Source organism: Ammospiza caudacuta, chromosome 13 (genome assembly GCF_027887145.1).
Source record: "Ammospiza caudacuta isolate bAmmCau1 chromosome 13, bAmmCau1.pri, whole genome shotgun sequence".
Classification (NCBI taxonomy): Eukaryota; Metazoa; Chordata; class Aves; order Passeriformes; family Passerellidae; genus Ammospiza; species Ammospiza caudacuta.
The window spans coordinates 14,492,910-14,512,191 of NC_080605.1; the positions used below are offsets into that span (position 1 = coordinate 14,492,910).

At 41.3% G+C, this 19,282-nt stretch overlaps 1 protein-coding gene across 1 annotated transcript in view; it reads left to right on the top strand.

Moving 5' to 3' along the window:
- Positions 1-18,130, top strand: part of GLG1 (golgi glycoprotein 1) — a 77,239-nt gene extending 59,109 nt beyond the window's left edge. Inside the window, exons 9-26 of the mRNA XM_058813275.1 lie at positions 2,116-2,237; positions 2,877-2,978; positions 4,858-5,011; positions 6,695-6,832; positions 7,611-7,697; positions 8,601-8,663; positions 9,334-9,447; positions 9,861-9,949; positions 10,771-10,888; positions 11,883-11,975; positions 12,513-12,650; positions 13,946-14,069; positions 14,409-14,551; positions 14,775-14,876; positions 15,509-15,616; positions 16,225-16,345; positions 17,249-17,355; positions 17,839-18,130. Coding sequence (XP_058669258.1) covers positions 2,116-2,237; positions 2,877-2,978; positions 4,858-5,011; positions 6,695-6,832; positions 7,611-7,697; positions 8,601-8,663; positions 9,334-9,447; positions 9,861-9,949; positions 10,771-10,888; positions 11,883-11,975; positions 12,513-12,650; positions 13,946-14,069; positions 14,409-14,551; positions 14,775-14,876; positions 15,509-15,616; positions 16,225-16,345; positions 17,249-17,355; positions 17,839-18,006 — 2,091 coding nt within the window. The 3' untranslated portion in view covers positions 18,007-18,130. The remainder of the gene's footprint in view (positions 1-2,115; positions 2,238-2,876; positions 2,979-4,857; positions 5,012-6,694; positions 6,833-7,610; positions 7,698-8,600; positions 8,664-9,333; positions 9,448-9,860; positions 9,950-10,770; positions 10,889-11,882; positions 11,976-12,512; positions 12,651-13,945; positions 14,070-14,408; positions 14,552-14,774; positions 14,877-15,508; positions 15,617-16,224; positions 16,346-17,248; positions 17,356-17,838) is intronic.
- The last annotated feature ends 1,152 nt before the right edge of the window (positions 18,131-19,282 follow it).

Sequence of the window (19,282 nt, forward strand, 5' to 3'; positions counted from 1 at the left end):
AGCATCTCTGGTGCTGCTTGGTGGAAGCAATATTTTATATTAGACCTGTTGATAAAGTGTTTTTCAAATAGGTGACTTCTATGTTGCCCTGGTCTTACCTTTGGGGTTTTTCCAATTCAGACCTTTGAGTGTATAAAACTCCAATCCCTGCTTAAAGGGCATATATTTCTTGCTTCCAACTTCTAAGCTGTTAAATTGGTAGTTCATTGTAAATTTAGTTCCATGCCCAAGATAAAAGTTCAGAGCATTGTAAAGTTTATCCAGCTGCTTTTCAGCTCTAAGGGTTTGTTGTGTGAGGGAGGAAAAATCCTATACAACCTTCACTTCTATCACTGGTGCCAAATTATTCCTCCTTCCCTGCAGTCAGGGCAGCTGGCTTGGTGCTGCACATCGTGCATGTGGTTGAGCATTAAGGTCAGGAATTCTGCAGTAGTGCCCAGAACAGGGTCGAGGGATAAGGAGGTGCTTCAGTTCTTCTGAGCTGTTGTACCTGGTGTGCTTTTGGCCTCTTCCACTTGATAGCAACAAAAATACCAATTAACTGAAACCTGAGAAAGAATCTGCCTACATAATGCTCTGTCCAGTTTATTTTATCTGTGTAAGAAAGTGTTGGGTTTGAGTTCTATTCACACATCTTGTAAATGACCTGGCTTGAAGTAATCCCAGAAGTTTACACAGAGTATTCCCCATCCATGCAGGCTGTGTGAGTTTCTGCACCAGCAAAACCATAATATTATTCTTCCTCTTGCAGTGACTCTTACAAGGTTGTAAAGAACACATCCAGTTAAGGTTTGACCTTAAGGTTCTGTTTGACCACTGTCAGAGATGTATAAAATGCTTCTTGTTTTTTTTTTTTTTTTTTTTTTTTTTAATGAAAATATCTCAAGAATTTTTGATAAATAGTGCTCTTCTCAGGGATGCTGCCTGCATCCCTTAGAAGCTGAGGCTGGGCATAACTAAGAGCAAGTTGCAGGAAATCCTGTGTTCCTCCCAGGCAATCTGTCGTCTCTCCTCATGACTGCAAGTTTCCCATTGGATAAATAGTGCTAGCTTTTATTTTCTCCAGTTCTCTGATGCTTTTTTCTTGCCTGTATTTTATGATGTTTTTGCCCCTGAGAGTTTCCTGGGTGGTGTTTAGGTGCGGACTTTGAAAGGTGGAGGATAAAATTGTAACTGTGCTTTTGATTTAATTGGGCCGAGGGCCAGTGACAAAAATCACTAAGTGTCAAGATCTTAAGAGCATATAGACCATTTGGTGTTGGTGTCCAATTGCCTTCTCAGCAACCTCTCTTCCCCCCTCTCCCTCCTTCAAATTTGTCAGCTGAGAATATTTCCCTGCCCAATGATGATACCAGTCTGCCTTCCATCAGTTTTTGGAAATCTACAACTTGATGGAAAATGAAGTAGGGCGTGGGGATCCTTGGCTGAGTTAAGGTCCAGAAGCTATCCTTGTCCCAAAACTGAGATTTACCCAAATTCTCTTCCCCTGGCCCAGCAGACACCTCCCAAATTAGTGTTCAGCTGGTATGGACTGTGTCCACATTCGATTTTGTAACATAGTGCTAAATATGATAAGTGATGTTTCCTTATTAAAAAGAGAATTGTTTTTCTGCAGCTTTTGTCAGAATACTTGTTTCACAAGAAGAAAAGATAAAAAACTGGTTTAAACTTTGTAGATAGGCACACTATCTTAAGACATTGATTCAGGTTTCAGTTGTTAATAGTATTCAGGAAATTACAAAAAGTTTGTGCATTTGGTATTGTCAGCCTTATGGAATGAGGCTACCATCAAAGCTTAAGACAGATCAAAAATACAGTAAGCAAATAGAATTTGACCTGTTCTGTTCTGTAAATTGGTATGTAAGTAGTCCAAGCTCATGGCTGACCTTCAGTGTGTAACTGGTCTCATACAATGTTCCTGGGCTACTTCATAATGATAATTAGGGTCCAGCAGTGCTGGGGTTGGCGGCACAAGCTCTTAAAATAAAACACTGCAGAGCAGAGTTCATACATCATGGTGTTGTTACTGGCGCAGAATTACCACACTGAGAGATTGTAAGTAGTCTCATTTATGTCTTTAACATTTGTTTTCCTGTCCACAATTCCTTTCCTCAGCTTCAAACCCTGATTCAGGAGACGGACCCCGGTGCCGATTATCGCATCGACCGCGCGCTGAATGAGGCCTGCGAGTCGGTGATCCAGACAGCCTGCAAGCACATACGGTCTGGAGACCCCATGTAGGTCCTCTCACTCAGAGCTGGGGCTTTTTTCCCTGTTGGGCATCCATGAAGGTTGTGTGGCTGATCTGTAGAGACACTAAAACCTATCCAGACTAGTTACTCCAGACCAGTCATAAAGAGCTGCACTGAGATGTTTCCATTCTTGCTGTAAAAGCAGGCCAGTGTTTTTATAGGACTGGTTGAGCACTGGTGAAGGATGTAGCTTTCACAGGCACTTAGACTTAATGCGTAGACTTGATGCGTTAATTTCTCTAACCATGTAAGTCTCAAGCAGTATCACAAAGTGACAAACCTGGAAAGGCCAGATAAGCAAACCCATACTGCAGAGACAGGTTTCTCCTTTGTCTTCAGGTCTGATAATGTATTCTCCCCTGGGCCAGATTTTTGATGGAATACTCCTTATGATTTTGTTGTAGATCAGACTTGCTGAGATAACTAAAACAATGGAACATAAGTGTATATCAGATTTGTATTTGTCGTTTTAGATGTAGTCTTTTTGAAGGAAGAGAATGATCTTCACTGAGTTTCAGCATCTTATCTCTGGTTCACTGGACGACTGATTTGGCAACACCAGCTGTTACAGGGAAGCTCAGCATTATTTTAACAGTCTGTGGCCTGACTTTTTCTTGTTTGCAGGATTCTGTCTTGCCTGATGGAGCACTTGTATACTGAGAAAATGGTAGAAGACTGTGAGCATAGGCTCCTGGAGCTCCAGTATTTTATATCTCGTGACTGGAAGTGAGTACTGTGAAACAAGATTTATCTTCACCTGTTGTTTGTAATAAGTGTTTGTATGCATTAGCAGTTCCTTGTAAAACAGTAGAGCTTGTGGTTGTTCAGAAGAGGACTTTCAAGTATGCCAGGTCAGTAGGGTGTTAATGCTTGTGTAGAACACTAAAAGCAAAAGCTGCTTAGAAAAGGTGTGATGCCACTTAAATCAGGTACTTTTTTAGAAGTGATGCAGCCTTAAAAACTCCTCAAGTTTGAGTTCTAAAATTTGTTGCATCTTTAATTAAAGAATTTTGTCTGACGCTGTTGAATACAAAGGTCACTTTCTCTGCAGGTGGCAGCCAGTTGTATCTACTCCAAGTGCTACAATATGGAACTTAAGGAAACAAAGTTTTTAAGTATAACAAAGACTCACTGTGTGAGAAGCTTCCTGCCTCCTTTTCTGGCTTTTTTCAATTTCTCTGTGTGATTACAGCCTGTGGAGCAGATGTAATACCCTTCAGAGCACTACTTTTCCATCTTTCTCATCCAGAGATGGCAGTGCTTTGTTTTAAATACATACAAAGCCCCTTGTGTCAGTGTTGGTTAGGATGAGGAGAGAATAAATTTGATAAACGTGACCAGTGAGGAAAGAGTAAGTGTTTGGCTTGTCTTCTAAAGAAGATTGAGAGGTGAGGAAATAGAGTACATTAAATGGGGTTGCTGCAAGAAATTGAATAATTGTTCTCAGTGGCCACAAAGAGTGTAAGGCAAGAAGTCCTGGGCTTTGATTACTGCAAGGAATGTTCAGATCAAACATTGTGAAAATCTTAACTCAGAGCAAGTTGTGTATTTATGGACAGCATTGCCAGTAGCTGAGAGCTGATGTGCTCTGTGAACCTTCTGCTTTTAAAGATGGGGCTTTTTGGAGCAGGGAGTTTAAGGCTTTTTGGCTGTTCATTTAGTCATCTGAGTAATTATCTCCATAGGTAGACAAGAATACTAAATTTTCCCCCCCTTCCTGTTTATCTTCATTGCTGGGTCTCCTGCCTGTACTGTTTCCAGGAGGTAATTCATTGTTTGAGTCAAACTTAAATGATTGGAAGAAGGAAGACTGATTATTTGCATTTTCCTGGGAGTAAGAATAATACTAATTCATAATGCAGGCTGGGCAGCATTTGCTTATCTTTGTTCAACCATTGTTCCCCAGAACTGGCTTATGAATCTGTTGCACTGACTTTGTGCCTCAGATGCACAGAGTAGTAGGGGTTTTGTTGATACCTTTATCATTATCTATATCATTGTGTCCACTGAAATCACTTGATTTTTTTTTTTTCCTGTAGTGTTTTATAGATATGAAAATTCCATTTTGGAAGGCTAGCAATATCTCACTTAGCTTTCATGTAATTAGACTTCATCTTAAGAGATCTGCACATATATGCAAAGCAGGGGCACTGAGTTTGCAGTTGGCTCAAATCCAGGGCAGACAGAATCAATCCAACTCAGATTTTTATGGAAATGATGTTTCAGAATGGCAGCAGTACAAAGTGTAAGATATTACACCAGCAAAATGTGGTATGTACTTGCCTTTCTGCTGCTTCGGGGCATCAAGGAGATGATTTCTTTTCTCATGTGTCAGCATTTGGCTGGCATACTGCAGAAGAAAATGGGAGGTGCTTCGGGAAGAATTGAAAATTTGATCTGTAATTAAATATTTTGTGTTACTTAGGGAGTTGATTCCGAATTGAGTTGAGGCCACCTGTTGGTTCAGTTGGTCAGACACTGCTGCTGCGTGGTGTCCTGGTGGTGCCTGAAAATTGAAGTGGATTTTCTGCCTCCAGAGCATTTTGGGATATGAAAAACATTCCATGTTTGAGTGAAGTACCAGCGCTGACTCCTTTGTTTGCAGGTTGGACACGGTCCTTTACCGCAAGTGTCAGGGGGACGCCTCCCGCCTCTGCCATACCCACGGCTGGAATGAGACCAGTGAGCTGATGCCTCCAGGGGCTGTGTTCTCCTGCTTGTACAGGCATGCATATCGTACAGAGGAGCAGGGAAGGAGGGTGAGTGCTGATGGACACCTTGTTGCTGGTTGATCTGTGGTAGAAAGGTTGCACACCTCTTTGGAAGTTTGACACGCAATGCTAAAACTGCCAGAACTCAGACACACTACTTTAAATCATTTACTGTAGGTGGTGGTTGCACTGCTTTGGGTGCCCAGCTCCTCCTCAAGGGTGCCCTGAAGGTCTGGGTGGTTGTTCTGGTGAGGCAGAATAGGCCCAGCAGTATGACTGACCAGTGTCACAGGCCCATGGAGCGAACTGTGTGCTGACACCAACTTAACATTTCAGTTCAAACCCAGTACAAGTCCTCCCTCATGTCTTTCCAAAGAGGAATGTGATTCCTTGCAGATAGACAGCATAGATGCAAAATTGGTTTTATGCAAAAAGGAGTTTCAAGATCAGCTTTCCTTGGCTGTTGCTACTTAAGTTTTGATTTTTGCCCAGCTTCAGATTATATTCCATATAGTTCTTCCTGTTGATATAATGCATCCTTCCAGTTCTTTGGAGCATGCTGTACTGGTAAATGTGCTTATGCTGTCTTTGAAGATGACAGTGGGGATCTGACTTGCTGCCCTGCAGTCTGGAGATCCACCATAATCACATTTGTGGTTGAGAGCTGCTCTTTTCAAGTTTGCTGCCCTCTCGTGCCTTTAGCAGGGCACTCAGATGAAAGCACCTGGGTACTCAGTTCCATTTCTTTTGGCACTGTAGTGTACACAGTCCCTAGGAGTTGATGGCTTTACACAATGGCCCAGTTTAAAAATTAATTTCCACAGCTTGATTTAGAAGGTCTTTTGTGGCAGAGGTCAAGTATTGATTGAAAGCATCTCTTTTAGGAATAATTTTTTTTTAATGTGGTTTCTTAGTCTGCTGAGTTGAGACTTTTTCATTCCATTTTATATTAATGTTGACCAGAGAAATCAATAGCCACCCTGCAAATAATCTATCAGAGAGAGAAAAGGTTTTTAAATGTGTTTTTCTTTTAGAAAGTAGGCTAAGGGAGCAGCTGTCATTTTGAAATTGAGTCTTGGAAGCAAACCCATGGGAGGTTAGACCTGTATTTGTTTCCAGTGCTGTTGACAAAACGCTAGGTAGCTTCCAGGGGTTTGGATTTTTAAATGTATGCAACTTTAAGCTTCAACTGGTGCATTTTAGGTTGGATAAGCACCACAACAGTATCCCTTGGTTTCCTACAGTTTGTTTCTTCCTGTCTTGCAAGTGCTGACTCTGATATGCTGTGGTGCGGATTGCTGAACAGAAATTACAGCTGGACTGTGTTGCCTTATTCTGGGCTTCCCATTTGGTATTAAGGGCATGAGCTATTTTGACTTTCTTCTCCACAGTCAGTCTGTAGCTTTGAGTGAAGGTGTAGCAGATAGCCTGGGGACCTGATCTAACGTCTCTTTCATAAAGCAAAATAGAGGTTTAAAAATATAAAATTTAACTTAGTGGAATGAGAGGAGCATCTATCTAAACTAAAGGACAGAGCTCCAAGCTCTTTTGGAGCCCTCATTTCTTGTGGGGGCCCTGGCAGGCCTGTGCTGTGCAGTGCAGGACTTCTGTGCCTTCTGGGATTGATGATGCCATTTGTGGTCACTCTCAGAACCTCACCTGACAGCATCCTGTTTGCCCTGTGTGAATTTAGGGACCCCATATACCAAACACTCCCTGTTCTCTTTGCAGCTATCACGAGAGTGCAGAGCAGAGGTGCAGAGAATCCTCCATCAGCGAGCCATGGATGTGAAGCTGGACCCAGCCCTCCAGGACAAGTGCATGATTGACCTGGGGAAGTGGTGCAGTGAAAAAACAGAGACAGGGCAGGTACTGTACACAATATGTTACTTTGTTTGCAAAGGGTGGGAAAGATATAAAGGAGATAAAAGGATGTCTTGCTGCCTCTTGATAGTGGAAAACGTGTTAAAAATTAGTGCAGTTTGAAACACAATCTGCGCTAGACTGAGACAGGTGGTGCAGAAAAGCTTTGCATGTTCAGATGTTAGTGGAATGAGAAGGGAGAAGGGGATAGTTTGCAAAAAGGGCTTTAAAGAAGCAACCCTACCTCTGTCAACCCTCTTATTTATACTATTCTATTACAAGCTTGATATTTCCCACATAAACTTTATCCCATTTCCATTTGGCAAGTACTGACATGCTTCCTGTGTTTGTACAGAACCGAACTAACATCTGCAGCTACTTAACAAAGTTTCAGCAGATACTTTCATGTTAAACTGCTGTGCCTGGAGGGCTGTAGTGAAGGGACCATTCTGCAGCAGGTGCTGTAGACACCCTTTCTGAAGTGCCCATCATAGGCTGGGTAACTAACCTCTCTTTAGGGTTATGGAAAGGGCAGATTAAATGGGATATTCCAGAAGTGAAAGCACATCATGCAGCTTTTGAGAACAAGTGGTAAGGTAACATCCTTACCACCATTTTCAGTAATTACTATGTATGTGTGTTCTGGGAGTGCTAGTGGAGGAGTGGGATTAAATGAGATTTAGGACTTTACAAAAAGGAGGGCAGTTTCACATGTGTAACAATGTTTTAACCCCAGAATTTCAGCTTAGGTTCTTGGATCACACTAAAATGTCTGTTTCTGTAGGAGCTGGAATGCCTTCAGGACCATCTTGATGACTTGGTGTCTGATTGCAGAGACATAGTGGGAAACCTCACTGAGCTGGAGTCTGAGGTGAGTGGACTTCAGCCTGGGGTAAAGGGAATAGATGAGCGTGTCTAGTTAAGCATGCCATTTTAATAATGATGAAGAAACCTGAGGTTAGAGGAGCTGTTGAAATGCAGCTAGGGTCTGGCATCAAAATACATCCTTTTTACCCCATACAGTGGAATTTTTCCTGGAGGTTCTTGAGGAAAAGAAATAACCAACAGTTCAGGATTTCAGGCTGTTGATGCCATATCTCCTGCTTTAAAGGTCACTTATCGTACTAAAACTAAGATTTGCACAGGAACCCAGTTAACTTTAACACAAGTCAAGATATGTGATTGGACTTGAGATTTTGGTCTTGCTTGCAAGTAGTTTTAAGTACTGTATTGCAGCTTCCCTCCCAGCCACAAAAATTTGGCAAGCAATAACCACCAGGTACATCAGTACAGGTTTCCAGTGACTTTGGCAGCTTTACTTCTTTTATGAAGCTGTATATTTGACTGTTAAGACCCAGACTGTTCCCCTTATCTCTTAAAATTTACACTAGGGAAAGTGCCCTAGAGAAAGTTCTCTTCCAGTAGTTAGAAACTTGGTTTTATCAGAACTATGCCAGATCTTCAACTCCTGCCTAGATGTAAGGTGATTTCTAATGCTCTAGCACCTAGTTTGGAGGAGAATGAATGAATTATCCAAGCCAGGAGTTTCTGTGGAGCCCAGGCTCTTCCCTTAAGCTGGAAGGCTTGTCTTGCATTTGCCATGTTGGCAAGAGTGAACCCCAGGATTTCCAGAGCTAAAGGGCAAAGCTGTCTGGATTGCATTTCTCAAAACCCTGTAAACTGGGTTGAGTTTGAGTTGTTATCACAGGTTTTTTTCCAGAGTCTTTTTCTCTCGTGCATTCACTGTGAAAATGAAAACCTGTCTTTTCTGCAGGACATTCAAATTGAAGCCTTGCTGATGAGAGCATGTGAGCCCATTATCCAGACATTCTGTCATGTGAGTAGAGTACACTGTAATGGTGTGAATATCTTTGAGGAAAAACTCAGTGGGAAAAATTAGAGAGTTTTAGTATTAGCTCTTGCTACACCTCAAAGGTAAAATCAGAGGTAATAATTTCCAAAAGTCTTTAATTAAAATATCACCCTGAAATATAAATTCTTAGTTCTGCTTAATGTTTCTGCTGCTATCAGAGCCTTAGCATCAAAGTTAGTTTGAAGATAAAAATTGCTCTGTAGTTGGCAAAAAACACTCTTTACAGTGAGTTAAATACTAGACTTTTTTCCTTCTCCTTTACATGCATGCATGTCTAACCACTGTACTCTGTTCAGCTGCTCAGCACTGCTGAAATAACTTCACTGGTGTAGGGCTGAGCAGTTAAAGAGCAGTGGAGTCACCTGATTATAATATGTCATGTAAGCACTGTCTGCAGTGTGTTCTCCTGAGTCTGAAGTGTGTCTGTTTCTGAGATGGTTCTTTCCTGAGCTGTATAAACATAGCTGTGTGCTGCAGTTGTGTGGTGCAGCTCAAGGTTGGTCAGTTAATAGGGAGCTCACCATGGAGAGTGGAACTGGAAGTTCCATATTCCCTGGTCACAGTGGGCTACAAGAGTGTAAAACCCATGACTTGCAAAAGCAGTTTATTTTTATGCCTTTCCTCTCTTCTTCAGGAGGTTGCAGATAACCAGATTGATTCTGGGGACCTGATGGAGTGTCTAATACAGAACAAACACCAGAAGGAAATGAATGAAAAATGTGCAATCGGTGTTACTCATTTCCAGCTGGTGAGCAACACTTTTTTCTGCTATCAGTGGAAGCCTGTTCTGTTCTTTCAGGGTATTGCTGGGAATTAGCTAATTATGAAATTAGCTCCTTCTTTGAAATTGATTTTTTTACTGTATTTAAAGAGCTCTTGTGAATTCAGGCAGTTGTATTTGCAGGCCTGGTCATAAATGGTCACTTCTGGAGATGAATTTTTTTCAGCCCTTCCTTTCTCCTTGGCATTTGCTAGACAGGGTCCCAACTTCTTCAGCAGTGCAACATTTCCCTCGCTTCCATATTACTAAGTTTGAACAAAAGTATGTGCTAATTGTGTGATTCAGCAAATATTCTTTTGGCCAGCACTTTGTTTTTTTGCTTTTTTTTTTTTAAACCCTGGATGACTGAAGTTGTTTTTCTCCTCATTTCTCTCTTTCAGGTTCAAATGAAAGATTTTAGGTTCTCGTACAAATTCAAAATGGCTTGCAAGGAGGATGTGCTGAAACTGTGCCCCAACATCAAAAAAAAGTATGCAGCTCCTGCCCAAACAGTATAAAGTGTAATTAAGTGACAGGGTATTTAATGATAGGGCTGAAAACTTCCTTTAAAGACTGATTGGTTTGTATGTGTTCCCTTAGTGACTGTGTTCTGGTTAAGGTAGAGGCCTGCCTCTTAAAATTACTTCTGCTTTACTCCTGGATAGAAGCCTGTCCTCTTTATTTTACTTGCTATGAAATTAGCTAATTATTACAATTAGTGGATTGCATGTCCCAGAGTGTCTTATATCCTTGCTAGATTTATTGTCTTCTAAGAGGCAGACTACTTTTGTTCTAGTTGCTGATCTGGGAAGGGAAAATATCCCACTTGTTTTATCTGGTTTATTCACTGCAGTCTAAGGGATTTTTTTTTAATGTCCTACTGCAATAGTGTAAGGCTAAATTACACACAAGGTCAGTCCTGTTTGTGGATAGCAAGACTATTTGCATTTTATGAGGTAAATGCCCTTCCCATAGTGTAAAAGGATTGCTTGCAATGCTGTGTAGGTATTCACCATCATCTATTTCTGAGATGAAGCAAAGCTTTTCTGAAGTGCTGACATGGCTTAAGAGCAGAGGGGTTGGTGGCATTTTGAATGTCTTCCTGTGTGCTGATCTAGACTCCAATTTAGGTTTTAATTGTGATACGGTTACTTTACATAGAACTGTACCCAGAAGTAAGCACAGATGCACAAGAATTTTATGCTATGTTTGGATTATTGGAGTCAGTTTCTCTGGTGTGGTAATCCAATATCAACCTTGGCTGGTCTTAGTGAAGGGTGAATGAATAAAAGGCTGTTTTCTTTTCTGCAGGGTGGATGTGGTGATCTGTCTGAGCACAACTGTGCGCAACGATACTTTGCAGGATGCCAAGGAGCACAGGGTCTCTCTGAAGTGCCGCAAGCAGCTGCGTGTGGAGGAGCTGGAGATGGTAAACATGCCTGAAACTCTTGTCCTCCCCACTCTTGTAGTGAGGACCTTCCATTAAAGCTTCCTGGTTTGTCCACATTTGGGGCAAAAAAGAGGAAGTTTGTTTGTAAGATGTATCTTATTTATTTTTTCCCCTTTTCTTACAAGGGCTCAATTGCCCTTCATGGTGAAAGTACTGATTGTCTGCTTTAATGCCTTTAAATGTCTTGTGAAGGCTAAGGCAAGCTAAATGGTCATTGGAATTTCAGCTAGAAGTGATTATGTTTAGTGTTAGACAGCAACGTGCTACACATTCTGATGTCCTTAACATCCTCTAGGAGAGAACAAAAGCTCCATTTTACAGACTGAGGAAACAAGCACAGATGAAGCAACTCGACTCCAGCTGCTTCAAGTTGCTCAATGGATAAATAGGAGTAGTGTTTGTTCTGGTAGGCAAAGCTGCCTCTCAACTTCCTGCTGCAGTGCTTGCAGTAATAAACTCTTAAGGTCTTTGTCCTGTAGATACTGTTTAAGTGTCAAAGCTTCACCTTAAGTAGGTCCATATCGGGAGAGGCAGTACTCTTGCCTTTGTATGGAGGAATTCAGATGTTGGGCATCACCAAAATCAGGAAACTTCATTCACATCCTCCAGATCACCTACTAGATGGGTGGCTGTTAATATGTCCTTTAGCTTTTTATGTGGAAAGATTTTAGTTGTCTTGGACAGTTGTGATGATGCCCTTTTAGGAGAGGCATTGGAAATAACTTGCTAGCTCTATAATTTTATTTAAACTCTTTCTTCAGTCTAAAAAGCTGAGGAGTAGCTGCAGAGAATTCCCAGGTTGATTTCCTAACACCACTTCTCACACCCAGGACCCCCCTTATATTCAAAGAAACTCAATGCCTATTGTGAGGGTTGCTTACTTTCTGTGAGTAGAGGTCTTCAGTTAAGAAGTTAAAAAAGTGAAATAGTCTCAAGTTCTACTTTAAGGCTCATGTTGTAATTTTTCCTGCAGACTGAGGATATCAGACTTGAACCAGAGCTGTATGAGGCTTGTAAAAGTGACATCAAGAATTACTGCCAGAACGTGCCCTATGGCAATGCTCAGGTAATGGAATTTATTAATAATTTACAATTTAATTTGTACTTTCATTTCAGAAAACTTTTGAAGAACACTTTTGCCCATGTAAGTGCAGCTTGAGATTTTCATTTTGATATCAGTCAAATATTTTGGTAGTACTTTGGAATGTTAATTTCTTTCTTTTCCACTGGCCCACTAGCATTAGTACTGGGTGAATGCAATGCTGTGAGCCCTTCATTCTTCAGTTTATGCTGGTGTCAAGCTATTTGCAGCTGTTTACTGCAAATGTTGCTAAAGATTTCGTAGGCATAATGTCTGCAGGACGAGATTTGTGGTTCTGGAATAAGTCCAAGAGACCCTCTTCATCTCATTAAATCTTTGTGAGAAAAGAGGAGCTTAAAGCAAGTCCTGGAAATAAGCATTGGTAATGACTTTGATAAAGTCTAGGCATTGGGAACTGAACTGCCCAAATGAGATGAAGGTGGTCATTAGGGGAGCACATGGCTGTGTATGACAGAATTATATCAACAGTGTGTCCATTATGCTTGCAATATTGTGTTGTAGATTATTGAATGCCTGAAAGAAATCAAGAAGCAATTGAGTACACGGTGCCACCAGAAGGTGTTTAAACTGCAGGAGACAGAGATGATGGACCCAGAACTGGACTACACACTCATGAGGGTCTGCAAGCAGATGATCAAGGTAATGGTAGTGTGCTCATTTGAGAGGGTGACTTGGGATATAAGAGCTCTGTCTGCTTTGAGCTTCCCATAAAGGCTTGTTACAACATTGCTGTGCTTTTTTCAGAAATGTGATTGCATTTTTGCAAAGTAATCTGTTTCTTAACTCTGAATCAGGCTGAGGTTTCTTCAGGGCTCTTCTGTTTCAACTTCCTGATCAAAGTCTGTGCACTAATAAATTTGTCTTCCCAACTGCCAGCAGAACTGGTGAGGGAAACTGTGCTGAGGCTCCTAATTCAGTTTTCATCCAGTCAGTTTGGATTTGGATTGGCTTTTAGCAAGGGTGAAGAAGTTATGATTACAGGGAAGAGTAAAATCTTCAGTTCATTCCTGACCTGGTGCACACAGACTTCTATCAAACTGATAGGGCAGGCAAAATCATGTATAACTTCAAATTAGAAATGGAAGCTGGAAGTGGTACCATGTAGAAAGCAGCAGTGAATGTTCATATAAGACATTCTTTCACAGTAGCCAGAATTCCAGGCCCTGGAACACTTGTGGTCTGTATGCAGTGACTCCATATTTTGTCTGATGAAGAACATCCTCAGAGTTATTTGCTCTCCAGTTCAGACACATGTTTTTAAAAAGAGACCTGGGATCTCATCAAAATAGTGAGGATTTGGAGATGCAAAAGCCTTATCTTAGACCCACAGAATTAGTTTCTAACAAAAGAAATTAGGACCTTGGTCCTTGATCTGAATTTTGGGTAAGCTGGTTCACTTTTGACTATCTGATTCAAGGTGGGAATGGGCTAATTATTGTAATGAGCTCCTCTCTGCTTCCTCCTTGTGTGTGGTCTTAGTTTGCCCTGAGTGGCACTAACAAACTCTTTACTGTTGTGTTGTCCAAGCAGCATTTACACAGGACAGCAGTATGTGCATAGATTTAAAAGATTGAGTTTTTAGTTTCTAAAATAAATGGGAACAAAAGTAGTTGAGTATGAGACCTAATTTGGTAGGTATTTCTTTCCAAGCATACTGTTTCTTAACAATAGAAAATAAAGGGAATTTGCTTTTGAGAAAGCCAGTCAGGACTGTCCAGCTCAATGCTCAGTCCATAAGCAGAGACATTAATGCCCATAGTCAATTCAGAGAATATCACTGAGATGTTGGAGCTATGCAGGGTGGCTCTATACCTCTCTGTTGGGCAGGTCACTGTTCCCTTCCATGAATTGGAAGCTGGTGGTTGGGTTTGGGTTTTGTTTTATCAAGTGCTTTTAATCATGCAACTTGTTGTGTTTTGGGGATTTTTTTGTAGCGGTTTTGTCCAGAGGCGGATTCAAAAAACATGTTACAGTGCTTGAAACAAAACAAGAACAGTGAAGTGATGGATCCTAAATGCAAGCAGATGATTACCAAGCGCCAGATTACACAGAACACAGGTACCTTCTTCTGAAACAAAACCAGAACTTGCTTGCCTGAGATGTTCTGCATGGCTGGAAGAGTATCAGTTTTGTTTTATTCTCCTTTGGTGTTTTCGGTGTACACACTGACCTTAGTCAAATTCTTGAGGGTCAGCATGTGTTGTTGAATTCTCCTTATTCCCGAAGCTCTTACCTCACAATTTGAAATTCTGTTATGAAAAATACTATTTTCCCCAAAAATTATGTTCCTTGATGGTATATCATCATCCAGGAAATTTCTATCCCATCTCTGAGTGCTATGCTCTGTAATCTGAAGAGATGTGTGCTCTAATGAAGTTCTGTCATCTCTCTGGTTAGATTACCGCTTAAACCCCGTACTCAGGAAGGCATGCAAAGCAGACATACCAAAATTCTGCCAAAATATCCTGAATAGGGCCAAGGATGATACAGAGTTGGAAGGTCAAGTCATCTCATGCCTGAAGTTGAAATATGCAGATCAGGTGAGTAGAGCTGGTGTCTGCAAAAGAGAAAATGTGCAGATTGTGCTGATCAACAGTCATTGAATAACAAATCAAATTTGGGCTTGTGGTGTGTTCAGCGTATATAACAGGCTAAAGGGGCTTTTTATGTTCCTATAGAAATATTATGGAATACAGGTTAATGTACAGAGTGGTTGATTCCCAAAGGTCATTGAGTGAGTTAGTGACTGTCTCCTCCAAACAGCGTCTCTCTCCCGACTGCGAAGACCAAATTCGAGTGATAATCCAGGAATCAGCCCTTGATTATCGGCTGGATCCCCAGCTTCAGATGCACTGTTCTGATGAGGTAGGAGAGTAACTCCATAGCTGCTTTTGCAGATGAAAGCTCCCTTTGTGTAACAGGTTTTTGTTTCTCAGAGCATGCTTTCCTAATAAGTAAAACAAAAAATTCCTTTTGAACTGCTTCTTGCTAGTCAGATTCTCTGCTGTGACTTTTGTCCAGCGCACAAGAGTTGCAGTTTCCTGTGCATTGCTAATATAAAGTTAATTATTTTATCTGGGATCTTATCAGTACTTGTGGCTATGGAAAAATCCTTCTTTCCAATTGTCAAAAAGAAGTCAGTTCTCTGGTCTTGTCAGCCTTAACTGGAATACAGTCAGGCTTTTAGAGTTTTTACGTTTGGTAACAGAGTTGGTCATGCTTCAAGTGTTACTTATTTCATATTTGCACATTTTTTCCATGCTGTTTTCTTCCCTGCCCTCCTCGTCAGTACAGTGATATTGACTTCTTGCTGCTGGCTTATGCATATTGCATGAGCCAGGCTGCATTTGGCTTTGGGGATTTTGGGGGGGAAGGAATCTCATCATGTATTCTTCAGCTGCACCCTGTGATGAACTAACATATTGAGATATAAAAGTGCTAAAAGGCAAGGATGATTGTTGTGAACTACTTATGTTAAAACACCTCTTTCAAAATAGATTTCCAGCTTGTGTGCAGAAGAAGCAGCAGCTCAGGAGCAGACTGGGCAGGTGGAAGAATGTCTGAAAGTGAATCTTCTGAAAATAAAAACTGAGATGTGCAAAAAGGTAAAGAAAATAAATTGGTTGTTCTAAAAAGTTTCCATCCCTGCAGAAGTCTGTGATTTTTTCCAGATCACATCCTAGGTCATATTCTAGCTAGTATGAGGCCAGAGTGCTGAAATTTCCCTATATGTCTCGGTTCTGGCCTGCAGGGATTCAATTCAATTTCAATTTGCCAGTGAAAATTATGTTGAAAGTTCCTCCTTTGCAATTCCAGACTTGAATCCTTTCTTGATGATGGTTGCCAAAGGTTCTTGTTACTAACCTCCTTCTTGTGCTATCTCCATTGCAGGCTTTCTTAGGCCCAGGCTGTGTGCTTGAGGGCTGTATGAATTGTGCCATGACTGTGGCACCTGATTTTAGTTCTAACTGAAGTAGTCCTGGCATACTGCCTTTGTCTTTTAGATTAATATGAGTATTTTAAGGAATGTTACAAAGCAGGACACTTAATTAAGCCTAAACCAACATTCATATTATGTCCTTATCTGAGGACAGTGGTGGATTTTCACCATGCTGGATTTGAAAAGATGATACACCTTTCAGAGACATTGATCAGCGTGAGTTTTGTTCTGTCTCCTTTTTCTGAGACTTCCTTGTAATTTCCTCCTCTGCAGGAAGTGCTCAACATGCTGAAGGAAAGCAAAGCAGATATCTTTGTTGACCCAGTGCTCCACACAGCCTGTGCCCTGGACATCAAACACCACTGTGCTGCCATCCCGCCAGGGAGGGGACGCCGTAAGTGCTCGTGCTGTGCTTGTGTAACCTCTCAGCCTTGAGATACTTAACCTGCATTTCTTACCAGTGTAATCCTCCATACAAGGTATTTCCACCAGTAGACACCAGGAGGGAACAGCAGCAGAAGTGGTAGATTAATGGGAGTTAAGAAGTCTTTCCTTGTGTCCAAGTCTGTAGCTTAGAGAGGGCTCTGCCTGCAAGTGCTTGATTGGCAGTTGTGCATTAAAAGTCTGGAGTTGGTTTAACTAAGTCTGTGGTCTGCTTGCTACGAGCCAAGTAATTCTTCCCTGCAAAGCAGAAAACATCTAATTAGGGATTAGTAAAGTATGGCAACATAAATAAAAAATACAAAATTTTATGCCTGTGTCTTATATGAGCATTTAAATGAGCTTATGAGTTAGTTGGCCAAGCCCCTCTGTGGGCACTAGAACACTGTGATCCCATTTCCTTTTCACAAAACTGTGTGAAAAGTCAGGAAGTTAAACCTTTCAAAATGTATTGTTGTTCAAAAGAAACGCCTAACAAGCCTAAGGAGATAAGGTTGTGTTTTTTCCGAACTGAATTTGATCTTAGCTCTTTCTAAAGGCTGGTGGCATGGAGTTCAGAGTGTACAGCTCTTTGAAGGTGCTGATTTATAAAACTTCATAAAATCTCATGTAAACCACATGAATTATATATTGGATACATACTGTAGTTTCTTTTTGTAAGTAAAAATTCCTTGCATCTCCAAATGCAATACTGATCATGAATCTTGGTGAAATTGCTAGCTTCAGGCATAGTCTGCCAGGTCTGTTTAGAAAGCCTTGTAACCATCAGCCTTCATGAGAATGGAAGAGCTCTCTCTGCACCATATTATCAGAGCCGCTGTTTCTATTTTGTAACACCATCTTCTGCACATTACAGAAATGTCATGCTTAATGGAAGCTCTGGAAGATAAGCGTGTGAGGTTGCAGCCTGAATGCAAGAAACGCCTTAATGATCGTATTGAAATGTGGAGCTATGCTGCAAAGGTGAATATGTAAATGATTTCCATTTTTTAATGCCTTAGATCTTTCTGTTGCAAGGTATTTATGAAAAACTTCAACTGTAATGAAATTCTTGTTTCCAAATGAAGTTCAGTGTTTTGAGTTTGGTCCAGAAAAACTGAAATCAGGTTGTCTTCTTAGAACTTAGATCTTATTTTCTCTATGTCTGGGTTGTGTCCCTAACAATGCAGAATTAAACTATCTTTTGTGCACACAGGGCTTAGTCTCCTGCAGAGAAGGTGTGGGGCAATGAAATAGGGGCAGGAAAACTTCCTGTTATAAAGGTGTCTCCTGAACAGCAGCTCCTTCAGGTGAATCATTGCAGACCTGCTTTTTTCTGGTTCAGGCCAATTGTAACAATGACAGGACGCCGCAATAGCAGCACCGGACACTAAAGCTGGTAAATGTCACAGCTGAGGGTTGCATGGAAAGCACAGCTTGGCTCATTTATTCCCTTTTCACTTCCAGGTTGCCCCAGCAGAAGGCTTTTCTGACCTTGCCATGCAAGTTATGACCTCTCCATCCAAGAATTACATCCTGTCTGTGATCACGGTTGGCATCTGTGTACTCTTCCTCATCGGCCTGATGTGTGGACGCATCACCAAGCGGGTGACAAGAGAGCTCAAGGACAGGTAGAGCCTGGATTGCCTGCTGAAGAAATGCCTGCCCAGTGCCCAGTTTTGTACAGCCCTCCTCTGTATAGTCTACCCACCCCCTCTTGTGAGAGGAGAATTAAAAAAAAAAATTAAAAAAAAAAAAATTAGAAAAGCAGCAGGTGTTGGCTCAGTTTTCCCATCCTGGATCTCATCCATGGCATCTTCATCCTATGAAAGTTTGTGTGCAACATTGGCAGCCCAGCCAGCAGCTTTTGTTACCCCTTTGTTAGCAGACTCTCGTTTACCTGCCTGTAGACAAGTCTCTGTTGTACTGTTGGAACTGCCTTCACTCTCCAAATCAGACTGATATGACCTGCAGCTCAAGCAGTTTTTAAGTAAATTTTTAAAGACAGACATATTCTGCATACTGACTATATGATTTAGGTAATGGTTCATACTGAAATCTAGTCATCCTCTGTGGCTGGGTGAAGTTGAGGCAGGAAATTAAAGGGTAAATTGCATCTTACACCACAGCTGGCCTTGTTTTGGACGTCTTGCTCGTCTTTGTAAAGCATCTTCAGAGCATAGTCTTGGACAACCTAAGGACACCAACCATTGGTGTCATCTCCTAGTGAATATCCTGCTTATGTGACTGTGGATTTTTTTGGCTGAAAAGATGTCCTTCCTTTCTTCCTCTGCTGCTCACAAGATAGAATAAAATACTGACCAGGATTGAGTATGAGTACTCATGTGAGCTATACAACTTGTGTTTCAGTAGATTAAAGGCACAATGTAGACACGAGGTATGTAGAGCCTGTCAGTAGTGAACAGTGTCAGTGGGCAGGAAGTGCTCTGAGCAGTTACTCAGTCAACTTTTTTATTAGCAATGATGCAGTAAAATTCTAACACTCCTTTTATTTTGCCTTGCTACTGCTAAGCTGTTACCCTCCCAAATTAACTGTGTGTAGATGGTACTGGCACACTGGCAGTGCAGTGCTCTGTCAGTGATGCAGAAAGCACCAGAACACCCATTGTCTTCTCTCTCTGTGTAATGGTTACCCGTGGGTTAGCACTGTGGTTTGTAACCACACTCTGGGTCTTAATGGTTTGCATGGTGGCACTGAAGAGTGGCTTTCATCTCCACAACTACAATTGATGGCATTTTCCTGGGATGTAGGACACAGGTGCCAGTCCTGCCAAGTGGATGGAAGAATGATAGTATGGTATGAAAGGCAGAAGCATCTGGATCTTAAAGGGAAGTAGCTTTTAGCTCTTGCATAATTACCATCAACATGTGCATTTGTGCTATGTATAGT